At 40.8% G+C, this 25,910-nt stretch overlaps 1 protein-coding gene across 2 annotated transcripts in view; it reads left to right on the top strand.

Moving 5' to 3' along the window:
- rprd2a (regulation of nuclear pre-mRNA domain containing 2a) overlaps positions 1 to 25,910 on the top strand; it is a 37,647-nt gene that overhangs the window by 9,917 nt on the left and 1,820 nt on the right. The window contains exons 2-11 of one of the 2 annotated variants that reach the window (XR_004558022.1): positions 7,119 to 7,248; positions 7,471 to 7,622; positions 7,885 to 7,937; positions 8,655 to 8,781; positions 8,923 to 9,098; positions 9,354 to 9,711; positions 9,865 to 10,752; positions 10,923 to 11,105; positions 16,744 to 18,713; positions 21,654 to 21,910. Coding sequence is in view for 1 of the 2 variants with exons in the window: in XM_034160209.1 (XP_034016100.1) it covers positions 7,119 to 7,248; positions 7,471 to 7,622; positions 7,885 to 7,937; positions 8,655 to 8,781; positions 8,923 to 9,098; positions 9,354 to 9,711; positions 9,865 to 10,752; positions 10,923 to 11,105; positions 16,744 to 18,410 (3,734 nt within the window). In the remaining variant the exon portion in view is untranslated. Of the gene's footprint in view, positions 1 to 7,118; positions 7,249 to 7,470; positions 7,623 to 7,884; positions 7,938 to 8,654; positions 8,782 to 8,922; positions 9,099 to 9,353; positions 9,712 to 9,864; positions 10,753 to 10,922; positions 11,106 to 16,743; positions 19,320 to 21,653; positions 21,911 to 25,910 lie in introns of those variants that run through there. The other variant, XM_034160209.1, reaches the window with a different exon arrangement.

The raw sequence follows: 25,910 nt of genomic DNA, 5'->3' as shown, positions 1-25,910 counted from the left end.
CCAGAATGCTTGCACATAGATCTGCCAGGGGGATTCACCAAGGTTTCCACGGTTACTAGGCTTATATCCACCTCCATGATGAGCAATGCAGTGAATGGGGTACTGCATCTCTGGACATGTTCAAAGCTGCTGCTGTCAGTCTGGTTGGAGTAAGAATGGTGGCACATCTTCCTCCCTGTTCTTTTTGGTCTGATGAAAGTGAATGTCATCACACGTCATTCTGCAGATGACTATTTTGATGATCTACATTTCAAATTCCTTTAAACAGACCAGTAAACACTGAATGCAGTTTTTCTATTCGTATTAATGAGTCTTGTCAGTCATGTAATGCTTTGGAATAACACTTTTCAATTTCATGGTTTCTAGTAGGAAACAAGGGGTCAAGCCCATCACACACTTGATGCAACAAGAGAACTTCTGCTTTGCAGAACAGGCACATCACACAACATCTTACTCATCATGCAGGTGGATATAAGCCTAGTAACCGTGGAAATCTTGGGGAATCCCCCTGGCAGACCACAGACCAAATTTACATAGTTCATAGCCAGTATAGCTGGCATTAAGGAGTCAAGAAATGGAAAGGCTTCTTTGAGTGTAATGGTATGCTTCAGTGTCTCAAACATGGATGCTTGCAATAGTCAATGTAATATTTTCCATAGTTTGAGCATAAGTAAAGTTCACAGTTTAGTGTCAATGTCTGTTGTTTGACTATAGTCCAAGTCTCGGTGTCCATGACAACTGCCACAGCAAATTTCAGGGCTCTAAGTCCATTATTTGCTGAGATATTCTACCTTGAACATGGCTCCAGAAATGGCAGCCATAATTTTTGCCTAAAAAATGGCAGACCCCATTTACACTAAATTGGCCATATGTCAGAAACTACTTGGCCCACAGGCCTCAAACTTAAGATTTGTTGTTCTGAATAGTCTGGGAATATTTGATTAAAATTTGAAGAAAATCTGAGACCGTGCACGAGGCCCTCATTGAATTGACATGGAATGACCCAGAGGTGTCATTTTATTTAAACGGCGATTCGCTTTGACGTTATAAATTCCGAGCTGACTCGACTCAGCAGAGAGCGGTGCAGCGTTTGGTGCAACGGAACAGAGGACGATTCTTGTTTCTTTCTCCCAACAACACAGGAGTCCCAGTTAGTCACTTTATTCTGCACAAAAGTGACTCATGATTGACATATTTTAATGGCTTTGAGAGGGAATAAGAAGCGGAGTTGCCGCTTCTGAAGAGGAGTGAAGCAAAGATCCAACGAAGCAGTGGATCGAAGCACTGCTTCATTGGTTCAAGGTTCAAAGCAAATGATTCGTCGACTACTAAATTAGTTGTCAACGGTTTCAATAGTCGACGCAGTAGTGACTAGTTGACTAATCATGGCAGCCCTAGGGAAACTATCCAATCGATAATCAGCTAATCAGAGCGTGCGTAGCGTCACAGCCACATAATAAAATGGTTTATTTTTAAAAAGTATTTATTCATGTATTTTTCACAATCTGCCATTTGTAAAACATACCTATATTGCCACTTTAAAATGAAATGTGTCCATATTCTTCTCATAAGATATACTGTGATAAAATCTTTATACAACTGTTTTTAATGTTGTAGACATTTGTCCTTGTACTTTAATCTCTTGTCGTAAAATAAAGCCACTGGTAGTTGGCCTATAGGCAGTCTCTGTGGAAAGTTTGCTGTACCTGGCTACATTGTTGTGTTAAAGCGTGCACAAACAGTGTACATTGATTACTTGGTTGGGCGTTGTTTGATTACTGTGTTCACCTACTGAACAGAGTAATTGTACTCTCTTGATGCACTTTTCTGCTTATATGATGCTATCGAAATACTTACGTGCCAGTTCAATATCACAGTTCTTCAGAAATTTCAATAATTATGGAAATAAGTATTGCAATTATTCCGATATTGCACTTTGTGTTTGGTTTTTGTAAATAGACCATTGGAAAAAGTTGAATATTACACTTCTTAAGGCTGGGTATCATAAACCACTTTTGCTAAATCAGTGCATATTACATCTTACTGTAATTAAATAAAATAAATTCTGAAGTCAGGTGCTGACTGCCAATGTTTCACAACTCCAGTCTTGACTGCACTTAAAGTGGTAAAAATAGTTTTCTTAGGATTAGGCAGTCTACTTATTTGGCATATCATGATGTGTACCACAGTGCATCAGACCAATATTTTTTTTTATTATTTTCTTATATTGATTTTTCTGTGCTCTGTGTGAAAATTGGATGCTGAGTTGCACGCCACCACTGAGCCTGCACCAGGCGCATATTCACATATGAATAATAATGCCTTCATTTTTGCACTCTTAGCTGACACTCCCTGAAATAAATATTCATCGGTTTGATTTTTGGGGTAAATCAAATCGATGTGTCTGGTTGCATAGTTTAGTTCTACTGTAGATGGAAATGTGTCCTGCAGTTGTACTGTAGGTTACTCTAAGCCAGATCAAAGACTTTTTTTTTTATTGCTCTGATTATTTGGGTTACAGTTTTTTTTTTTTTTTCTGATTATTTGGGTTACAGCTTGAATAATAAACAAGAAATCATGCTATGTTGTTATGTATATAGGCCTACTGTATAAGAAAACTGATGTTAACATCAAATAAAGTGGTACAAAATATGCATTTGAGCTGAATATCTATTGTGCCCCCACTGAATGAACAGATTGAAAAATTAGGGGTACGGGAAATGAAACATCACACTATACAGTAATCATTTTAATGTCATTTGAAAGGTCTTGAGGCCCCCTAACTTGTGGTATTGATTAAATGTCGGTTATGTCATTGGTTATATAAATATAGGCCAAAAGGTCAGGTGTACTCTAAGTAAGTCAAAATTCACCACTTTCCAAATTTAAAATGTTGCTATGGCCAAACAGGTTGGAGATTTTTTTAGCCAGAATTTCAGATGTTTTAAGGCAGGCACCAATAATGTTTTTGACTGTAAAGAATTTCAGAGGGGTGCCACAGTTTCAGAGATGAACCCCTTTGCACCTATGATGCAATATACTGTTTTTGCAGTTATGGCCAAAAACTGCTTCCTGGGCCTTGCAGCGAAACAACATAGTCCGTCTTCGCGTAACAAAGACAAAAATACAAACAATACCAGGATGGGGTATGTTTCACTCACTGGCGAGAGTCCATCACGACTGACCACTATAGAGTATTACCTTATCATTTCAAAACCAATTATCGGGTATGAGACTCTCCAGGAATGCCTTCATTATGTTGAGGATGCAGCTCATGAGGTGGGACAGAAATATGTGATAACATCATTTGATCTAGGTGTTTGTATGAAGGCATATCCTTTGATCTGGGCTGAAGAGAGGAGATATGCAGACCATATTGTTATTGGATCATGCCATCTTGCATCAGCATATCTCAAGATGATTGGGAAGAGGATGGAAGGAACTGGGCTTTTAGATGTTCTCATTGAAGCTGGGTTGATATCAGTGGATCCTTGATGGGTGTGTGGTATATGGAAGCATGCGCAAAACCGGACATTCCTGATTCTACTAAAGGTCATGGCTGGATTGTTCAAGGTGGGCATATCCAGCCAAAATGGTCGGGAAAGAATGTGTTGCCCCGAACAATACCAGCAGTTAGGGGACCTCAAGACCTTTTAATTAACACCTAATTTGCTGAGATATTAAAATGATAACCGTGTGGTCTGATCAATTTCATTTCCCGTACCCCTAATTTTTACATGTGTTCATTCAGTGCTGTCACAATAGATATTCGGCTCAAACACACATTTTGTACCAGTTTATTTATTGTTAACATCATTTTTCTGATGCAGCGGGGAGGGCCTGTATACATAACAGCGTACCAAAGAAGTCAAGCTGTGGGTGGGAGGTGTGTGTGTGTGTGTGTGTGTGTGTGTGTGTGTGTGTGTGTGTGTGTGTGTGTGTGTGTGTGTGTGTGTGTGTGTGTGTGTGTGTGTGTGTGTGTGTGTGTGTGTGTGCATGTGGACCTCTAGTAGCCTATGGACTATTATGGTTAAGGCTAGTAGAGGTCATGTGTCTGGGAGGAAATGGAGGGCCACTCTCTCCACGTCCTACAGTCAGACCCTGCTTGAAATTTCCAGTGTGAGTTCTCACTGTTCACTGTAATTTTTTCTTGTCTGAAACAGAGGTGGTGAGTAATATTCAGATTCTGTCGATTAACAAGTGCATTGTGGCCTCTGTTGAATCAAAGCAGTCCTATATTTCCATCTCATCTGTACGCAGTTGCATTTGAATTGTATTGATTCTAGACTTTAAAAAAAAAAATCATGGTATGTGTGTATGTGTGCGCGCGTGCATGCACTCTGGCAGTAACACAACATTGAAGTCTGAGTTCTGATTCAGTCCAGCAGATATCAGTGGTATAGGAACTAGTGACAGATTGGAATTGCTTTTTGGTGCCAAATCCTATTGCTCAACTCGCGCTTTGACAGTTGATAATATTGAGTTGAATTTCACTCTGCTGGTGTGGCTGTAACAAATACAGAGAGGTAATAAATTAAGGAAAAAAAACAAGATAGAGTGTGTTTGTGTGGTGGTGGGCTGCAACGTGCCACCAGAACAGCTTCAGTATTAGGCACCCAGCAGTCCCAAAATATTACAACTTTGCATGACCTATAAAAAGGGTGGGCATGATTTTTGTATATTTAGTGGAGAATATTACAGGAAATGTTCAGTTAATTTTCACACACAATATCTGGATACATTGAGTAATTAAAATTTAGTTATTTATCTGTACTTATTCTCCAGCAACTACATGATTGGAATACCCCATCTCATGCCAATTTCAAATTCATGGTAATTGTGACCTTGTATGCTTAGCAGCATGGGGAACGTTTGTCCAATTTTTTTTGATTTTGTTTCTACTGCTCAGCAATTGCATAATTGGAGTACTGTGTCTCATGGCTAATTGATTTCATGGAAATTGTGATTTTATGTAATCGCATGATTATGTAATGGAACTTACTTTGATAACTGTAAAAAAAAAAAAACAACAACAACAAAAAAAACAACTTAATGCGGAGATACAGACATTTGTACACATCTGCGAAACAATGTTCCGTGCACAGATTTGTGCACATGTCCTAGATATGATTGTCATAACATTGCAGTACTTTAGATAATCATGACAGTGAAGAAGATTCTGACAAGGATGGCAGAAATGGTGAAATGGAGTAACTGATTTATTATTTAATAATAAATACTGATGAAATTCTTTTTAAAAGTTAATTGCGTGCTTTCTGTGTTGTATTGATTATTATTTTTTTTTTTAATAACATATTTGATGCGTGTTGACTAACGCTCAAAATTCACGTTTGCATAAAAGGTATGTTTTTTGGGGGGGTACTGTAAGCTTTCATTTGCCAACATTTTTGCACCCACCCCAGAGGTAGGTCACAGTCTCAAAAATCCAAAGTGATATTGATGACACAGCTCATGGTCTATATGGCTTGGCATTGATTCTAAAAACCTGTGGAAGTCTACTGGAAAAATGGCACACTATTTTTACATGATATTTCCTCATTGGCAATCATTCTTGAGTTTTTCCACCTGTGTAAACCGGTGTGCATCAGGGATATGTTCTAATTCCTACACTGTTCAGTACTTGCATGGACAGCGTGTTGGGTAGAGTTGTGGAAACCAGTGACTTGGGCGCTTTTGTATGCAAGAAAAGGTTTACTGACCTTGACTTCTCAAATGATGCTGTGATTTTTGTGGAATCCATGGTTATTTTGATTGCAGCATTTGAGAAGGTGTGTGAGGAGTCAGTGTCTGGGTTTGAGATTGTCTTCGATCAGGACAGGCCCAGGCTCTTAATGAATTCCTGGTCTCGGCCAACAGTAGTGTAGCTATGGTCAAACTTTTTATCTTGTAGAGCTATTCACTTTTCTCTGCAGTGACACTAATATCTGAGTTATTTTAGCCACGTGGCACATTTGTCTATGTTCGGTCCACTGCACAGGTACCTGAGTGTTGAGGATGCCAGTGGCTGAAGAAGGGCGAGTGGACACCCACAATTAACCTGGCTGTGGCAGAGAGATGGTTTAGAGATGTGGGGATGGACTGGTTGTCTGCCTGGGTTACCAGCCAGGACCCAAAGTGGTTCTGTGGTTTTGCAGATCTGGTGAAGCACGTGCTGTCAGACTTGATTTGGTTAGCAATACCATGTCAAAGCTTTTTATGTGTTTCTCTCTTCAAAATGAAAAATTTGGGCACATTTTCTGTCTGTTGTATAAACTGATTTTTCATCCTCTGCATAAACATTTTATTGTTTTGTGTTAATGAGAACATTGCACGCCTCATTTGAAGTGAGAAATTGGTTTCCAGCGCTGCACCTGCTTTGGCCCAAAAAATACCAACATAACCTATTATTAAGCTGTCAACTGATAGAATGTGGCCATTGCCAGTGAAAGTACATTGTTTTATCAGTAGAAATTTGTTTTTTTGTAACTTTAATTATCCAGTGCCATAATGTAACATCAGTCATGTAACGTCAGACAGTTGCACATAATTATGCAATCATTCAGTTGATCCCTTTGATTTGTAATATGGCATGGTGCAACAGAATGGCAGTTGCTTGCAACCTTATATCCTCAAATAAAGAGTTATCCTTGTATAGTTTGAAGGCACAATTGCAATAAAGTTTATGGATTTTCTTAATGGCTGTTTTTTTGTAATGCTAGTCACACCCATAGTATTGAGTACCACCAACTTGTACTAAGAACCAACAAAGTTTCCTTCCCGTATCAAGTAGATCGTGTCCTTAGGATGTCTTCCGTAAGATGGGAACACTCAGGGACTGTATGTTTTAATTCCTGGTCACGTCAGATGGCCTGCTTCCTCTCTAAATGTAACGTCAGTCACCGTGGAATTGCCCATTTGCTGTGTTTCTCTACCCATTTATTCAGGTTTGTTCTTTAATTAGTCACTTGTGTTTTTGTTGGAACTCTGGGTATGCATAGCACAGCAATGCAGAAACTTTGATGTGCATCATATTACGCTTCTGATTTAATGACTTGAGGTGAGTTTCACACAAATTGGAATAGTCAATCTGATAATCTTGTTTCTGTTTGTTCTCACAGCTGATGCTCCCCACAGGCTCAACTTGCTTTACCTTGCCAATGACATCATTCAGAACTGTAAAAGAAAAAATGCTATGGTGTACCGTACTGCCTTTGCTGAGGTGTTGCCAGATGCCTTCCTGCTGGTCAAGTAAGCAGTTCATACTTGTAGATATTATGTATTATCATCATCAGAAGTGATGGAGGACTCAATTTTTTTTCTTTTAGTGCTCATTTTCAATCTCTAGTCTTGTTTTTTCATGCCAGTATGTGAGTTATTTATTACGTATGGCCATACCCATAAATAAGAGAACTTGTCATTACTCAAGACATAAAGAAATGCCTGGTCATCTTTGTTCTTTTCTTGCTGCAGCTATGACGGTGACTCAAAGGTGATGAAATCCGTAGAAAGGATACTGTCTATTTGGGAGGACAGGAGTGTTTATTCGGGAACACTCATTGCTGAACTTAGGAATAGTTTGGTCAAGGAAGATTCTCCTCCAGAGACTCCCATCGAGCAAAAAAGTGAGTTTATTTGTGGTGTCTTATATGTTTTTGTTTTATCTTGTCTAATTTTTTTTGGTGCTTTGTCCAATGCTTTAATCCAGTACATTAGTTGTCACAGTTTATTTAGATTTGCATTTGATTTGTTGAAATTTCCTACTATATGTTGTTTGTATTGGGTAGTTTTAGACTTTCATAATTCAAATTTCGGAAATGTATTTGTTTAGGAATTCTGTCCTTTGCTTACTGCCCATTGAACTAAACTAAAATTTTTATTTTATAGCTCCTGTTGAGTCCACAGCAGAACTCCACTCCAAGGTTGTTGCAGAATTTGTGGTAAGGAAGAAAAGAAAAAAAGTTTTGTGTTTAAATCTAGCCATTAAGTATTCCCATTGTTGTTACATCTGGGCGATTCTATGGTAACGGAATTATAATCGGAGCACATTTTTAATGGGGAGCTAAAATATGGCCAGATTTTCCCATCGTCATAATTCCGTTACCATAGAATCACCCATCTATCTACGTGTGTGTGTGTGTGTGTGTGTGTGTGTGTATATACTGTTTTCAAGTGTCTTTGTTGGTTTGCCTGTCACCGGGCTTACTCATAAACTTATTGACAGCTCTCATGAGACTTTGTGAACAGCCAAGAATTTGGGGGGGGGGAGCCATTAAATTCAGATGCAGATATGAATCCAGCCACCCCTCTTCTGGGTTAGAAGAGGGGTGGCTTTTTTGTGTGTGTGTATTTTTTATTTTTACCTCTGTTTAAAAAAAAAAAAAAAAAAGAAAGAAAACATGGTTGAAAGTTTTGGGTTTATATGCTGGAAAAACTGGTTGAACAGCAACGTATGCACTCTGAATGGCCCTCTGTGGTCTCAGTTAATCTTGAAAAAATAACAATGAAATCAATCAAAATACAAATTTGCATATATAATAATTATAGTATATTTTATATAATCAGCATTGAAAAGAATTTCCTGCAAGTCTCCTATTTTTTCCTACCTTTTTAGTTCTCACTTTTGATATTGTGACTGGCTCTTCTGTGTGCTGTAGCCACAGGCACTAATTGACCAACTGTCGAAGTACAAGAAGTCTCTGGAGGAGGTGGACCTGACAGAAAAACAACTCACAGCCATGAGGGTTGATATCTTTAGTTCTAATGCCCTAAAGAAACTCAAAGGTGTGTTTTAGCCATCTTGTATTGTTGTATCATTTAACCTGCAGAATATCATATGAATTTTTACATTAAGATTCTCATCTTTATAATCTCTGTTTTTCCATTACCTCCCTCCAAACTCCCTATATGTTTGGACTCATACAGATAAGGCCGGAGGAAAAAAGTTTTCCAAAGACTTTGAGGAAGGAAGTGCACAGCTGCAGGAGTTTGTTAAATTTCTCGAGAGGCAAAGCAAAGGAGGGCCGCTGCTCCTAGAAGCTCTCACCAATGCAGATATCTTCTATGAGTTGCAGTATAAGGAGGTCAAGATTGTGGCGAATGTAAGTTTATTATATACATACACATACAACACAACACGTAGGAATATATGTATAATCAGAGGATCACTTTCACACATCACAATTCATATCTATTGATGAACAAAGGCATGCATACAAGTAAAATGTGAACTTGTACAAATATTCCACTAACTTTGAAATTGCTAAAAATTGCTTGTGGTCTTGAATTCTAAAATACCTGTAATTACTGTTGTGACTTTGTGCAGTTTAAGTTTTAATTCATCATCTTGTTCCAAGGCCTATCAGGCATTTGCCAACCGAGTTTCCCACCTGAAGCGTAAATTGGACAACCTGAAGGCCACCTTACCGGACCTGGACGAGTCGCCCATTCCTTCACCCTCTGCAGATGCACCGTCTCCCACAGGTTCGGAGTCTCCTTTCCATGGTTTGGAATTGTCCAAAGCTGAGCCAGATGCTGATGGTTCTGCTGTGGATGATGACACTGAGGCACCAGCACCAAGTCCTCTGTCGTCCCCTGGAGGTTCACCCAAATGCCAGGAGGATCACCCGGCCATTAATGTTGGGGAGAATGATAACCGTGAAGTGGAGGACATGGATCTCTCAGAGGATGAAATGGATAACACTGGCATCATAGGTAAACTAAAGGCTCTAGTTTATAGACTCAAACAAATTCTTTGGACTTGGAGAATAAGTGCTGCCAAAAGTAGAATAAATTTCACAGCTTTCTGATACTAATACACTTGTGATGATACAAACTTTGCTCTCACTGCTGCATTTGCTTTCCCAGTTGAGGACCACATGGCCAACCTTGCCCATGTGGAAGATTCTATTCATGTGTCCAGAAACGCTGACCCGTCACTGTCAACAAAGCAGCCAGATACACGAAGCACAGCCTCTGAAGCAGCTCCGGTCATAGCTCCCTCTATAACAACTCCTGTCACAACTCCCGCCACAGCATCCACTGTAGCCACTACCATCACAGCTTCTATCACAGCAGTTCCTGTTGCAGCTCCTGTTGCTCCTATCAGACCTGATTCTGTTGTTGCAGCTCCAACTGCAGCTGCTCCTGTCAAAGCTGCTCCTTTTGCAGCTGCTGCTGCTGCTCCTGTCACTGTAGCTCCTTTAGCGGGTCTCATCACAGCTGCTCCTTTTGCAGCTCCCACCGCAGTTGCTCCTGCCACAACAGTTCCTCCAGCTGCAGCAGCTTCTGTATCTGCTCCTGTTGTAACAGCTCCAAGTCCTGCAGCTCATGTTGCTCCTGTCAGAGGTCACACTACAAAAGCTCCTTTCCCAGCTCACGGTGCTCCTACTCATTTTGGGGCTCATGGTGCACCTCCTCATTTTGCAGCTCAAGCTACACCAGCTCCTTTTGAGGCTCATGGTGCACCTGCTCATTTTACAGCTCATGCTGTGACAGCTCCTTTTGAAGCTCATGGTGCACCTGCTCATTTTGCAGCTCACACTGCACCAGCTCCTGTTGTGGCTCAGGTTGCACCAGGTCCTCTCTTGGCTCATGCCACATCAGCTCCGTTAGTGGATCACAGCGCACCAGCTCCTGTCACATCTCACATCACACCAGCTACTGTTGCAGTTCCCTCAAGTGGTCTGGCTGGTGTCGACTTCAATAAGATTGGCTCTATCCTCAACAGTTTAAGCTCAGTCATCAAGAACACAGGTGAGTACGGCTGACAAGCTGACTTTGTGAACTACATTTAAAAATTAGTCTTAGCTATTTGTCTGTCCTTAATGTCTTTTTTTTTTTTTTTTTTTTTTGCCTTAACATGGCAGCAAAGTATTCTGTTAGAGTTTGCAGGGGTAACTGATGATTTATTGTCTCTCTTGTAGTGCCAGTAATGGAAAGTCCTCCTTTGCCCCCTGCTGACCTTTCTACGAAGACCACACCTGCTATGGCCTCTGCGGCTTTGACAAATGCCAGTTCTCTAAGCAACCTTCTTTCCAAGGTGGACATGACACCTGGAGACCTCCTCAGTGCTCTGTCCAAAGTCCAGGGTCAAAGTAGACGTCAGGGTGAGAATTTTAAATATACTGGTCATATTCTTCTGTGTTTTCAAAATTATGGCTTATATCCATATAGGGCTGCACGATATATCATTTGAGCGTTGTCATCGTGATGAACACAAATACAAATACAAAGTTGGTAAACAAATTAAACCGAACACGTCACTTGACAACTTTTTTTGTAGCCACACACAGCCAACCTCAAAAGTATGATTTCTAAACTATATTTGTTGTGATATCACTTTAAGAAAAAAGTCTGAGTTGATGTAAGTTCCTGCTCATCAGCTGCAGATTTTGTGAAAAGCTGTTATTGTGAAATGTCCAAAATCTATTTTGTGTGTTGTATTTGACCGTGAAAGAAGCTCTTCGATGTCTTGAAGCAGCAGAGCTGTTCTGTAAATGGAACATATGGTTGCAAAAGTTGGTACAAAGCCTGGACAGTCCAGACAGATGACTGCTGCACTGTCTCAGTGGTCCAGCCACTTTGAGCAGTTACATAAGACAGATTCTCCTGCCAGGAATTTAGGCATCTCCAGTGCCAAAATTCAGGTGGCTGATCCTCTAGTCAACTGGCACCCAACAAACCCAAAGACAGTGAAACAGCTGACGATGGGGAAACATCCAGAGATCTGCAATTGGCATGTCCCAGTCCAGCCGCAAAGACCAGTCCAATTAAAGCATATTTAAACTGATGGGACTTGGCTTCATTAAACAGTAGTTTCATTTCATTCCATTTCCATTTTGTTTCAAAAACATCTACGCTCTTCTTTAAATGTGCAAAACCTCAGTTTTTAAAGAATGCAGCTTTGCTGTTTGTAGTCTCAATGTAGATTTTTTTTGTTTATCCATCCATTCATCATCTACTACATTAACGGTTCCTGTTTTTTTTTTTTTGGTGGTTGGCAGCTTGTGCCACCCCTACCTGGACAGGAGTATGTGCTACTACTAAACTTCTGTCACATTTAACTAACTTTTATTAGTGACACCTTGCAGTCAGAATTAAAATACCGTAATCCCCCCCCATTTTTTTAAAGTCAACACAGGGATGCTTATTCGCCATCTTTGGACGGTTTTCCATCTTTTTGTAAATTCTTGCCGTCAGAAAGAAATCGCGGAACATTATTTTTTATTTCTTCGTATAGCTGATATTTTGCCGTAAAACACCCAAATTCCTTTGAAATCGATCATCATAAAGTGGTTTGTTTACCGGAGAAGGAGGCTGCCATTTTGGTATACAGACAACAGTTCAACACGCGTTCTCCTTGGTCAAAAAATGAGGCCTTGCTCTCACTGCCTCTGATGCGCTTACCGAGTCTGCAGGCTCGGTAAGCACCACAGCGTGCCACTCACCGCCCCTTGGCCTGCTGTGCGGAGCTGTAGCCAACTCAGACAACAGATCCAGAGACTGCTAGAACATTTCTACACGAGCGGGCATGGAAACACTTCTGTTTTGATGCGGAGCACTCCGGCAGCCCGCAAGGGTAGACTTCTTGCGGAAAAATCTGCAGCTCCGCCGGGTCTCGGTAACCGCAGCCGCAGAGCTCCGTGGCCACTGAGAGAGGTTTGTATCTTTTTAATGACTTGGATACTCTGCGGGGCCCGCATCCATACCCTGCAGTAGTAACACCGGAGGCAGTGTGAGCGAGGGGTGACAACGACTCTCTACATAGAATCGCTTTTCGCCGTACGCTCTTGGGAAAGTAGTAAATGTGCAACAATGTCTCGATGTTCCAGACATTTTCCTGCCTGCTTCCCGTGCCAAATCTCATAGCATCGTTCAACAAATTTTCTACCTCTTCAGTTTCTCATTGTTTATTTCCAGTATTACACAAGATAAATACAGGTATGGCAATAATTTAACACTGATATCATTTAGACAAGTAAATTCTGTGATATTTTTGTATTGTTGTATGATAAATGTAATACTTAGGGAGTAAAACACGGCGATCATTGACATTTGTTACCATCAATGGCACCATCCACGATGCATTTTAGTATGTGGATGTCTTTTTTTGTTTTTTTTTTTTGGTTGTTAAACTGCTAAATCGCCTGCCAAATCGATGGAAATTTCTGTATAAATTCAAAAAAAAAAAAAAAAAAAAAATTCAGGCACAGATTCTTAGGTGTTTGGTCTCAAAATTGAGATGGATAATTTAAACAAATTTAACATTTTATTGTTGTGCATTATTGAATGAATAATAGTAATCGAGTGGCTTCAGTATTATGATATTATATCTCTTTACCTAGTCTGAAAGCAGTTATGAAGTTATTTATAACATGTTAGTTGAGAGTTATGATTTTTAATTGCCTAGTCTTTGAGCCCAATCAAAACAAACTAAATAAAGTTTTCATCAATATTTAGCTATATTTGTAACTATTGTGTTATATTCTGTACATGCTCCTACAGGATGGCACAACATGCATTCAAAAGCCGCATGTTGTGCCATCCTGCATGAGATCACAAGAGAAATTTAACAGCTGTTTCAGGTCCAAATTTAGTCCAAGGAATGCACCAGAATGCACCACAGGGCACTTAAATCCCCTCCCAGTTTTCCAAAGGCCTATGGCATTCGGGGTAAGTTTTGCTGTCTTGAATATTATAGATGAATCACATTGCTGTCTTTTTATTTTCTCCTAAGCATTCATGTCAACACTACTTCAGTGTTGCAATAAATGGAACTGAAAAGACCCTCATTGAAATAAAAAAAAAAGTTATAAAAATAAACATTAAGAAGCAGCTTGGATTGCAAGTACCTTTTTACTCTGTAGCCCAAAGGACTGGAAGGATATTGTCATCACATGTGATGCCAGTTTGTCCGACCTTCTGTCTGTCTCGTGAACCTTTTGTTTCCAGATGATAATGAAAGCACTGCTGTAGGTATTGATCTGAAATTTATATGATGGGTCTGGGTTGGTTAGTGGAAGACACTGAAATTCAGACATGTTATGCACCCAAGATGGCTGACACAATTTTATATCTGGATGGTAATTAAGGACCTGCTGGAGAAAGTGATGTGAAATTTCTGTGGTATGTCTTTGGTTGGAGGAAGGCACTGACTGTATACCAGGTTCATCGCACCACCACCAAGATGAATTTCAGGTCCCATTTATCAACTTAAATCCTCCATCACAATTTAATTCAACTAATTTATTTTTTCAATTTATTTCATTTATATAGCACCAAATTACAACAAAGCTGCCTCAAAGCACTTCACAAGTAAGGTCTAATCTTGCCAACCTCTAGAGCAAGCACACAGGTGACAGTGGTAAGGAAAAAAACTCCCTCTGATGATATTGAGGATGAAACCTCAAGCAGACCAGACTCAAAGGGGTAACCTACTGCTTAGGCCATTCTAACAGTTACAAGATTTTGCAAAGTTTTACAAAACAGAACATAGCAAAAGATGAATTAGATGAGTAGTCCATGCAGGCGTCCAGTCCACAGGCAGGGGTCATCCATCATGCTATTCAGTGGACCTGTTCCCATGGCAGAGTCCATTCCACGTTCCTCGTCCATTTCAGAAATTATGCAGAAAAAAGGATCTGGAGGATCCATGGGTACTGTTGGAATGACTTTGTGCTGAACAAATGGTTACTCAGGGAGATGAAGATGAGAAGTACCACTCACATTGTGAGGAAACATCAGCTATGACATTTTGGCAAAGAGGCACATTTGTCTGTCTGGGCATGATCCAGCCCACAAGTGCCTTAGTCTGGATCAAGACTTTAGTACTGGAGAAGACAGAGTTTATGCCCACGTTTTATCTGGTTAGTTTCAAGAGATGAAGATAGACCTATTGCCTGCCTGGGTAATTGCCTTCCAGAAACCAAAGTGGCTCGATGGATGCAGTGACCTGACTTGTGCAGATACATGCATACCCTAATGATTATATTGTTGGGTAGGGTTGTGGAAACCAGTGACTTGACATCGCAAATGATGCTGTGATCTTTGCAGAATAAATTGATACATGTACAGAAGTATTCACAGCCTTTGCCAAGAAGCTCAGAATTGAGCTTAGGTACATCCTGTTTCCACTGATCATCCTTGAGATATTTCCACAGCTTAATTGTGGTTCACCTGGGGTAAATTCAGTTGATTGGACATGATTTGGAAAGACACACACCTGTCTACATATAAGGTTCCACAGTTGACAGAACATGTCGGAGCACAAACCAAGCATGAAGTCAAAGGAATTGTCTCAAGGCACAAATCTGGGGAAGGGTACAGAAACATTTCTGCTGCTTTGAAGATCCCAACAAGCACAGTGGCCTCCATCATCCTTAAATGGAAGAAGTTTGTATTCCCCAGGACTCTTCCTAGACCTGACCGCCCATCTAAACTGAGCAATCTGGAGAGGACATTAGTCAGGGAGGTGACCAAGAAACTGATGGTCACTCTGTCAGAGTTCCAGCATTTCTCTGTGGAGAGAAAAGAACCTTCCAGAAGGACAACCATCTCTGCAGCAAACCACCAATCAGGCCTGTATGGTAGAGTGGCCAGATGGAAGTCGCTCCTTAGTAAAAGGCAGATTGAAGCCCACCTGGAGTTTTACAAAAGGCACCTGAAGGACTCAGACCATGAGAAACAAAGTTCTCTGGTCTGATGAAACAAAGATTGAGCTCTTTGGCTTGAATACCAGGAGACATGTTTGGAGGAAACCAAGCACTATCCCTACAGTGAAGCATGGTGGTGGGAACATTGTGCTGTAGAGATGTTTTTCAGCGACAAGAACTGGGAGACTAGTCAGGATTGAGGGATGAATGCAGCAATGTACAGTGACATCTTGGATGAAAATTTGCTCTAGCGTGCTCTTGACCTCAGACTGGGGCAGCGGTTCATCTTTCAGCAGGACAGTGACCCTAAACACAGCCAAGATATCAAAGGAGTAGCTTCAGGACAACTCTGTGAATGTCCTTGAGTGGCCCAACCAGAGCCCAGACCTGAATCCGATTGAACATCTCTGGAGAGATCTGAAAATGGCTGTGCACCGACGCTCCCCATCCAACCTGATGGAGCTTGAGAGGTGCTGGAAAGAGGAATGGGCAAAACTGCCCAAAGATAGGTGCACCAAGCTCATGGCATCATATACAAGAAGACTTGAGGCTGTAATTGCTGCCAAAGGTGCATCAACAAAGTATTGAGCAAAGGGTGTGAATACTTATGTAAACGCGATTTCTTAGTTTTATATTTTTAATGAATTTGCAAAAATTTCAAAAACTTCTTTTCATGTTGTTATCATGTGTCATGTTAATAAATTTCCAAAAAAAAAACAAAACTTTTTCATGATGTCATTATGGGGTATTGCAAGTAGAATTTTGAGGGGGAAAAAATGAATTTACTCCATTTTGGAATAAGGCTGTAACATAAAATGTGGAAAAGGTGAAGTACTGTAAATAGTTTGCAGATGCTCTATCTATCTGTCCTTCGTGTATGTATATATAAAACCTCACGGTATGTATAATGTCATGTATTTCCAGTATCATGCAGCCCTATATCCAGCACTTTTATTTAGCAAGTAAGCCTCTGATTTCATTTACCAGCATGAATGTGTGCACCACATACAATGCAGCAATTACAAATTCAAATTGTACTTTTACAAATCAGTGGTGCTCATTGTGCTTTTCCTGTATCTTTTTCTTCGGTTAGGCGCCACACCACTTCTGGGCAGCCCAGCTGCAAATGTTTCCACAGACTACTTCAGTAAAGGCAAGAATCCTCCCGTTCCCACATCTACACCTGCATCAGCCACTCCTACAATGGTCCCATCTCTGTCACCTGTTGCACCTGCCCCATTTTCAAGTAACTCAACTGCAGGTCAGAGTAGTACCTCACAAGCTCCCCTTCAGACATCCACTGCTGCCTCTGCACTTGTTCAGGCTCTGCACAGAGACATGGAACTGGCAACAGAGCTGGAGCCCTCTGACAGTTTAGAGTCTAAAATCCACAGCTTTCTCCAGGAGAATCCTGCTTTCAATGCCTTTGACCTAGGTTTCTCTGCGAACATAGGCCAGGGAAGTGAAAACCTCAGTCCAGTAACTGGAACAGACACCCAGGATGGAACTCCAGTTCGAGACGAAGGTGGAGGCACCCCTACTCAAGATGAGGTTATGGACAAACCAGTAGGGGTCTCATTTGTTTCCAACAAAAATCAGTCAACCATTGCTTACGAGAACAACCAGCAGATATCCACCAACACCCACCAACAAGCCCACTTACAGCCACAGATGTATCAGAATGGGCAGGTCTGCCAGCCACACCCACATGGAGATATGTTAGAGCATAGGATTGCAAAACCAGTGCTACATTACCAACAAACAGCACCAGTGCAAGGATCTGAGCCAGCAGAAAGCACCCGAGATATTTCCAGCAGCAAAAATCCTGTTGAGGGCTTTCAGGGAATGAGTCAAAGTGGTTGGTATGGACCCACTTGTCCAGATGGGGCCTCTCAACCCAGCAGCTACAATGCAGCTATGCTTAGAGAGATTGGAGAATGCAAGATGATGGAACAATTTCCATACCAGTCAGAACAAACTGAGAGATCCCAAGAGCAGTCACCCCACATTGGTAGCAACCCGTCTTCTAATTTCTTCAGAAACACCCTTCCTCCTGTACCGAAATTGCCTCCCCCTCCGGTTGGTTTCAGTGCCCCCTCGGTTGTGACCAGCAGTGCAACACTTCCCCCAAATCAGCAGCCAGTGCCCACTTCAGACAGGAAGGGAGTTGGTGGAGCTGCAGGTGACAGCCAAATTGGTGGGATGATGATCCAGGACCATCAGCACAAGCCTGGCTTTCCTCCAGAAGGGTCTGTGTATAATCATGATCGCCCCGAAAATTTACATCCACAGTTAGATGAGTTGCATTACCGTGAAGAGCGCCACCACCAAGATGACCCTCAGTTTCAAGGTGATCCTTACCAACCATCAGATGGTCCATATTATGGGATAGCCAGCCCTCCTCAGCGTTTCCCCAGAGGTCGAGGGGGACTTACTTCCCCACCTTTACCTTCAGAGGATTCCTACTATGCTTACGAACAGCGTAATCCCTCTTCGCCACACTACATTCCTCGGAGGCCACCACCCCGCCTTGAAATGCGACATCCTGTGTCACGGCCTCCCCAACGTCCTCCACAACGTCTTCCGCACCCAGGACACCCACCACACCCCCGGGGATCTCCACGGGCCCCGCCATTTCCTCGGTTCTGTGGTCCAGGTCCAGATCCATGGTTACGAGGCAAACGCCCACCTCCAAGAGGAAGAGGAAATGCTGGTCCGGTTTTCCCCCCAAAAAGACCATACCTGCCACCAAGGTACTAATTTCACATCTTAAGGCTGAGCTCTTCAAATCTTTTTCGATGTCATGAAGGTAGGGGGGTGACTTTTCAGACATGCTAGACAATATTAAGGCCAACACCTTGCCAAGAGAATCTTCAGTAAGTCCGAAATGGAAAGTGTAAGTTAATTAAAGTGTGGTGGGCATCAGAAGATGACTGACTGGAAGACGAGCAGCTTTAGCCAGGAGAGGACATCAAGAGCCAACAGCAAGAGGAAAAGGAAGCAGAGGCTTTCCAAAGACTTCTGAGCTGGAGAGAGAAGACTGAAGAGGAAAGAAAATAAGAGGTGGATATATATATATATATAATTCACTTTTTGTTTGCTTTACTATAAAATAGCATTGCATAATGTCATTGGGGTTTGATAGCTCAGAGTCTACATGGTGTGCTTGTGTGCATGTGGTCAAATGTAAATCAACAAGCGTTCCTCGATTTTCCAACTTTGAAAGTTATTTTTGCTAAGTATAAGAAATTAATGTAGTTGGTTGAATAATTTTGCTGTTGCTTAGTTTCTCCATGAGCAGTTGTTACTGCTTCTCTTCGTTTTCAGCGGTATCCCAGTTTGTTTTGATAAAACATCCGTTTAACAGTCCAGCACACACAACTGCATATATGAGGGAAAAGATTCTTTATTTTCCTGACTTTGAATGTTCTATTTGTGAAGCGAGGCTTTCTCTGTTAATGTGCAAGTTCCCTTTGGCGATTGTTTCACATCTCATTGAATTCTGACGGAGAGTGGCTCGAGTCTGGCTGGAGTGAGAGAACGGTGTGAGAAAATTATTTTTTTCCAGTCTCCAACCATCAGTGCAGAAGAAGTTTCCGGCGGGATGAAGATACTCGTCTTTACTTACATTTTATTTGTACTGACTAATAAAATCTTAAGTTTAATAAAGTGGTGTTGTTGTTTTCTTTTTGTCAGCCTTGGAATGTTCCACCAGAAATGTCAGAAACCATCAACCACATATGACACTGCACAAAACCATTAAACAAATACTGTATTTAAAGTTAAGAGAAATTAGCCAATTAATGTGTCTGTGGAAACTGCAGCAGTGGGTAAAATGCATAGTCTTGCATTGGAATTTGATGACAGTTCTTCAAAGTACTGTGGTATTAATACTCCAGAAATTTGGGGGAGGGAGGAGTAAAAGTAAAAAGTTAATCTATTCATTATCAATTTTATTTTAAAATAACTTAGAATATATTTTTATTATATGTAGGCTTATCCAATGTAAGAGTCAAATATTGGAATTAGGTCTCACCTCTCCCAACATTAAGTAATGCAATATGTAACTTTATAAAATGTAATAGTTATTTGGGCTGTTTAGTGTGTTTAAATGCGGAAATTCGGCTGTTTGATATTTTGCAGTTTATTGATTTGCTTTGTTAAACCGTAAAGATGTGATGAAAATAACGTACAAAAGTTCCACCTATAATGGCGTGTCTCCGTAAACTTCTGTAGATATTCCCATCGTTTGTTTATACAGGGTGACCCCCCCCCCCCCCCAAAAAAAAACCCCATAAAAATTACTAAATCCTACTTAAACTTAAGTCTGTACAATTATTCTCCAAACTTTGTTATCTTGGTTGCTTTTCATAAAAGTCATGTTCTTTCTAAATTATGCTCCAAATGGTATGAATTGTTGACCAAATAGGCCTCCAGGCTAAATGTCTTTTCCTTGGTTGACCAAGACATGCTGGAGAAGACTTGGTCCAGTCGTCTTCCCAAGACAACTGAAACTTTGGGTAATGGTCATACATAGACTGAAGTTTAAGTCCAGCAAATTACCTTTGTAGGATTTATTACAATTTTCATGGGGTCTGTTTTTTTTGGGGGGGGGGGGGCACTCTTAAAGTTCTTAAGGCTGTCGTTCTCTCGTTTTGACGAACTTCAGCAGTTTACAGGGCTCAGCATGGCCTTGTCGCTTTCTTTCCGTAGTTAGCAAATGGAATTTGATTTGTTCAGTTATGTTTTACAGTCCCAGCTTGACATAATCTCAGTGTTTGTCACATACAGAGAGGTCATGATGTGTGTCGACTTCTTCAAGGAGAATCCACTGCGTCCGATTCTCTGCTGATTTATGCCTGACTGAAGTTGGATCTAATAGGATCTTACAGGCTTCAGTAACTGTGAAACTACTTCTGAAATCTAATACTTAATATATAAAGTTAATATTTCTGCGTGACATATATCTGACCTGCACCTTGAATACTATACGTTTTGTTCCACGTCCACCATGTTTTCCTCTGTGGGTGGTGTGATGAGTCTCCTTTAAAAAAGTTTCTCTTACGGCTTTGTAGCAGAAAATCTTACGTAAAAAAAAAAAAAAAAAGTTATTGGATGGACTCAAATTATGAGCAGGATTTCCATCTAATAAATATATGTAGCCCCAACTCAAAAGCACATCCATGCAAGATAATTTGATTTAGTTGAGACTAAATGTATTTTTTTTTTTTACAAGAAAATCCAATCTAAATAGGTTTTTTTTTTTGTTTGTTTGTTTTTTAGTTTACGAGTATTTCTCTGCAGGTGGAAAATCAGACTGACAAATGATCAAGGTCATTACCGAATGATTTTGCATACTAAAAATATTAACTGATGTGTTTAAATAGGCTTTGCAAAGTTAGAAATGATAGATTTGTGAAAATAGCCTATAAAACTGTTCCGTTATAGTTCCTAAATGTACACAAAAATTAGCCTGACATATAACTGACCTCGTATTAGTTCACGTATTTACTTCAGTTAAAAACCAGTTATGCGTATATGTTATGCAAAAAGTAATTTCAGTCCGACAGCATTTTCACAAAAAAAAAAAATTACCCACTCTGCAGTCAGGCCACTGCAACTAACGTTTTAATTAAGAATTTAATCCAAATGTGTTTAGTATATCCGCACTTTATGACGCACAATAAACGTATTTTTTTTTTTTTTGTCCAATGAAGGCTGTCAGACACTCTGAAAATAGTGCAGCCAGCTCTGTCGCCAGATGTCAGTAAATCTCAGGAACACATTTAGCTTTTAATCTGCACATTTTGAGCACTAAAATATGCCGAAACCTTTTCTTTAACCCTCTGATTCTGCGTTTTGTCTTCATGTCAGCCTCTCGGTAATCGCGTGTAACACGTGTCTTAGTGTACTTTGATTTATGTTGCTACTACAGCCTTTGTTCCTCTGCTGAATCTCCCTGTCCCCACCTCACCCCCTGTGTGTGTGTGTGTGTGTCCTCAGGGAGCCTGAGCCTCACTTTGAAGTGTCGTGTTGTGATGGAGCCTGTTCCACGTGTGCGCTGAAGCAGGCGGTGATGCTGCGTCTGTCCCCTGTATCCTGATGCTGGTCTGAGTAAACCTGTTTCATACATCAGGAAAGTGACAGAATCAAAACAATCGATACTGTTGTGGAAATTAAATATTAAAATTATTTCTCTTTGTGATTATTTTTTAAAAAGATGACTCAATGGGAAAGCAGGTGGTTATCCAACAGTGCGGGTAAGTTTGCTCCAGTTAACACCTATAGCACGTTTGTTCCTTTGTAATAAAGTGCTATAAATCAAATCTGAGCACGGTTCTGGTGTCTGTTTTTTAATTTGACGTGCGTTTATCTTGCAGCCAGTCTTCCTGAGCGACATTTGCGCCACACGGAGAGAGATTTAATCTCCTTGGAGCCTCGTTTCTGCAAAAAATGTTTAAAAGAAATTGTAGCAATGTTTCCACCAGGCGTCGCTGTTGTCCAATACCTTGTGAAATAAATGTCAACCTTTGTGAAAATGACACAAATCACGTTTACGAAGCGCATTTACGCACATGCGTTTTTCCATATGAACAAGCTCGTTTAACCGCGCGTGCATGTTGAACATTTGTAAAAACAACAAAAGCCAGCACATACGCCTCTTTTAGAAATAAAATGACACGTGCATTGAGAATGATGAGTAATTCTAATCGCGTCGACGTCCTCATTGCTGAAGCCAAGCAGGTACAGATCGTGACTGTTTGAGGTTCTCCCCCCCCCCCGTGCGCATGTCGGGTGTGTGCAGGCTGCTGTCATGTGCGTTTATTGTTTACATGCTGCCCACATTTGAGACTGTCTGTGAGCTGCAAAAATACCCGCGTTTATTTGCAAACCTGTAGAAATCGTGGAATTTTAACACGAGAATGTAGAAAAATGCACCAAGTAACGCGAGTGTCGAGTTATGGAGAACCATTTCAGCACCACGGCCAGCACCACAGCGAGAACAAAAGGCGGATTTGCGTCTCTTCAAGTCAGGGACCGTCTGCTTTGTCACTGCCTTGATACATAACGAAAAATATCCTCACTCCTTGTTATTGTAGAGGTCTCTATACAACCATGTTGTTTGTTTTGCTGTTAAAGAAATTGGATGTGTTAAGATTAGATTTGTTTTTATTATTCCATCACATAATCTAACAAATATCTTTTTCTGTAAAGGTGCATGATTTTTTAAGTCAGTGGCAGATATGGAATAATTCTATCTAGTTAGGTTATTTTTAAGATCAGTGTTTGTTGTCTGTGAGAGAACGTCTTTATTATTTAAGCCCCTAGATATATTAAAAATAGTAGATATTCCAGTAAGGTGGGGGGAGCTTTAAAAACAACACTAGTTATAACTGAAACATTGGTACCAATCAAGCTTCTGTGTGTTCTGCTCACCTTTGACGGTTGCTTCATTTCCCAGAAATCAACTTTTGCAAAAGCAGTTTGCAAGGTAATAAATGGGAGTGAACAGGACATCTGTCCTGGGAGTAACAATAATCCATAAAGTGAAAATGTCAATTAAACAACAATAGCAGCCTACTTTGTATTCATCTGGATGCTTGTGGTACAATAATTTCTAAATAACACTGCAAGCTATTAATATTAAGTTTGAGGGTTCTGCGCAGTCTCTTAGCTGTAAAACTACACTCCTCTGAAATCAGCTGGAAGCACTTTTCCAGTTTGCTTATAGCTCCTAATACTCAATTACCACTGCTAACACGTTGGACTTGACATTCCATATCTTCTCTAGTTGTTCTTTCAGGCTGGGTACTTCTCATTTTTCTTGTGCTCCTTCCCTCTGATGTTGCGGTCAGATGGAATTGCCACATCTGTCACAACTGTTGTCTTTTTCTTGTCAACCAGCATGTCTGTGCATGCATTGCAGAATTGATAAAGTTGACTTGATTGTGTCTGGTTGGTTGGCCAGCAGGCTTGTTTGTCTGGAACTTGACGTCTCATAGGAGCTTAGCCCTGTCTTTCTCATCTGCCTCTGGAGGTTATCTTCCATCAGGACTTAGGGACTTCTAATCTGTATGCTGCACAGATGTTCCTGTACACTATTCCCAACAACTTGGCTGTGCCTCTTGGTCTACACTGTCCCAGCTTGCATCTTACATCCTGCTACTATGTGCTGGAGCTGGACTGTCTCTGGGCCATGTTTGCACAACCTGGTACTTGGGTCCTGTCAGCTGTAGTAGACTCCCACCTCTATGGTCTGATGCTTGGGGCATGTTCTTGTACTACCATGATCAGAGCCTCTGTGCTGTGCTTTAGGCTGTTCTTTTTCTAGTCACTGGTAGGATTTCATGGTCCAAGCCCCTTCCTTTATCTGTCCATGGTACATCATGGAGCGCCTTCATCTTTCATCATACTTCTTCCTACCGTTCCTTATCACCGTCTGTCTTCAGCTGCCTGAGACACGCTTGTGGCAGCTTATACGTAGTAGCTGGATAGGGTAGTGGCAACATTACTGTCTAACAGTAATAATAGATTGGAGTTTTGAATCCCAGTCAGGGCATACATCCAGTAAGGGTCCCCAGCTTAGACCCCCAATGCTACCCCAGCCTTCCTTGGAACATGAGTGAGAGACGGCTGACACCATACTGGCTCGGATGTCACCTTGGTTACACCCCTCTCACACCATGACGATTTAGCCAGCATATGCTGACCGTATTAAAAACGCGGGCATACGTATAATAAGTTATGGGTAAGTTTTGTATAAGTTAAGAGCACATTGAAGCACGTTGATATACGTCATAATACATCTAAAAAGTCTTAATCATCCCTGTTTGTTTCAGTCAGTTATCATCCACATAAAGTGTCCTGATTTTGGAAAACTGTATCTGAAAATATTTTAATTCCTTGTCGTGGCTGACGAAACGTAGCATTTAAAAAATGTGAACCAGAGAACGCCATCGCTTTGTGCCACAACAAGAAAATTAACTTATTTTAAAAGTTGAAAGAGTCGCTGAGCCACATTCATTCATGTCAGCGATTACCACAGGCATCAGTCGAATCTTCAGCATTCTGCATGCGATGAAAATAAATCCCATCCACCAAGACAAAAATTTAATACAAAAAATGTTAAATTGCTCTGTGTACGTGTGCTTGATGGCGTGCTTGTCAATATTTACGTGTTCCCCCTGTCAAACAAAATGGTTCTGCCAGCAGTGAAAATGCAAGCCAAGCTAGACTTAACTGTTCTGAACCGAGCTGCTTGGTGGAAACAGGGCTGTCAGCATATGCTGACTAAATCATCATGGTGTGACAGCTGCATTAACAAGGTCTTGATTAGTTATTGGAGAAGCAGGACATACCCATGAGAAATGGGCTACCGGAACAAGACCTATCAAACCTCCGTTAATCCTAGAAGTCAGCCCTGGGCAGTTTAAGACTGGCATGGATGTATAGATCTTGGACTGAGAGTCCTTTTTGCAGGTATGTTAGAAGCATAGAGAGCTACAAGAAACATGGGGGAGGGGGGGTTGTAAATCCCCTTGATCAAGGTTCCGGTTAATAAATTGGCTGCATCCAGTGGTGGGCACAGCTAACCGAAAAGTTAGCTTTGATAACCGTTAAACTGCTAACTGAAGAGTTAGCTTTTATAGCGATAAAACTTAGCACAAGTTACCACTAATTTTTAGTACTGACTCGGTACACTGTCGGCTACTGATAAGCCAGTTTCGAGTTTAAGTGCCACAAGTGCTGGAGGGTAAATTCAAAGGCTATCACAAACACAAAACAAACACATACAAAAATAAGTAATACCCCAAACACTCTTCATCTTTATCAAATCGCAGTACGAGGTCAGTTTCTCGATATTTTACATTTATAAACCATTAACAGCGCTACTGCTCACCTGTATTGCATTCACAAACAAAACAAATGCATGAAAAATAAATAAATAAAAATGCTGACTTTTGAGCTGCTTACATATCATTTTTGTCCACAGTGTAACTTCTTGTCTTCTTGCCAGTGCTTTCGTGGCAAGAAGACAAGAACTTAAACTGACCGGAAGTGTTAGCTAGCTGTCTGCGTTCATAAACAGGAACTAACATGTATGATTTTTAGGGTTTATAAATGTTTTTGACCATTAAATTTACTCACTTTTCCAGCAAAAAAAAAAAAGTTAGTGGACTGAAAGTCAGCGGAACTAAATTTAGCGCAAGCTAATTGGTCTGCTGATGGTTTTCAAAGTTAGCTGAAAAGCTAATCTGT

The sequence above is a fragment of the Thalassophryne amazonica genome, chromosome 20 (genome assembly GCF_902500255.1).
Source record: "Thalassophryne amazonica chromosome 20, fThaAma1.1, whole genome shotgun sequence".
Classification (NCBI taxonomy): domain Eukaryota; kingdom Metazoa; phylum Chordata; class Actinopteri; order Batrachoidiformes; family Batrachoididae; genus Thalassophryne; species Thalassophryne amazonica.
Note: the sequence above shows the minus strand (reverse complement) of the source record. Positions and strands in the feature narration are given on the sequence as shown.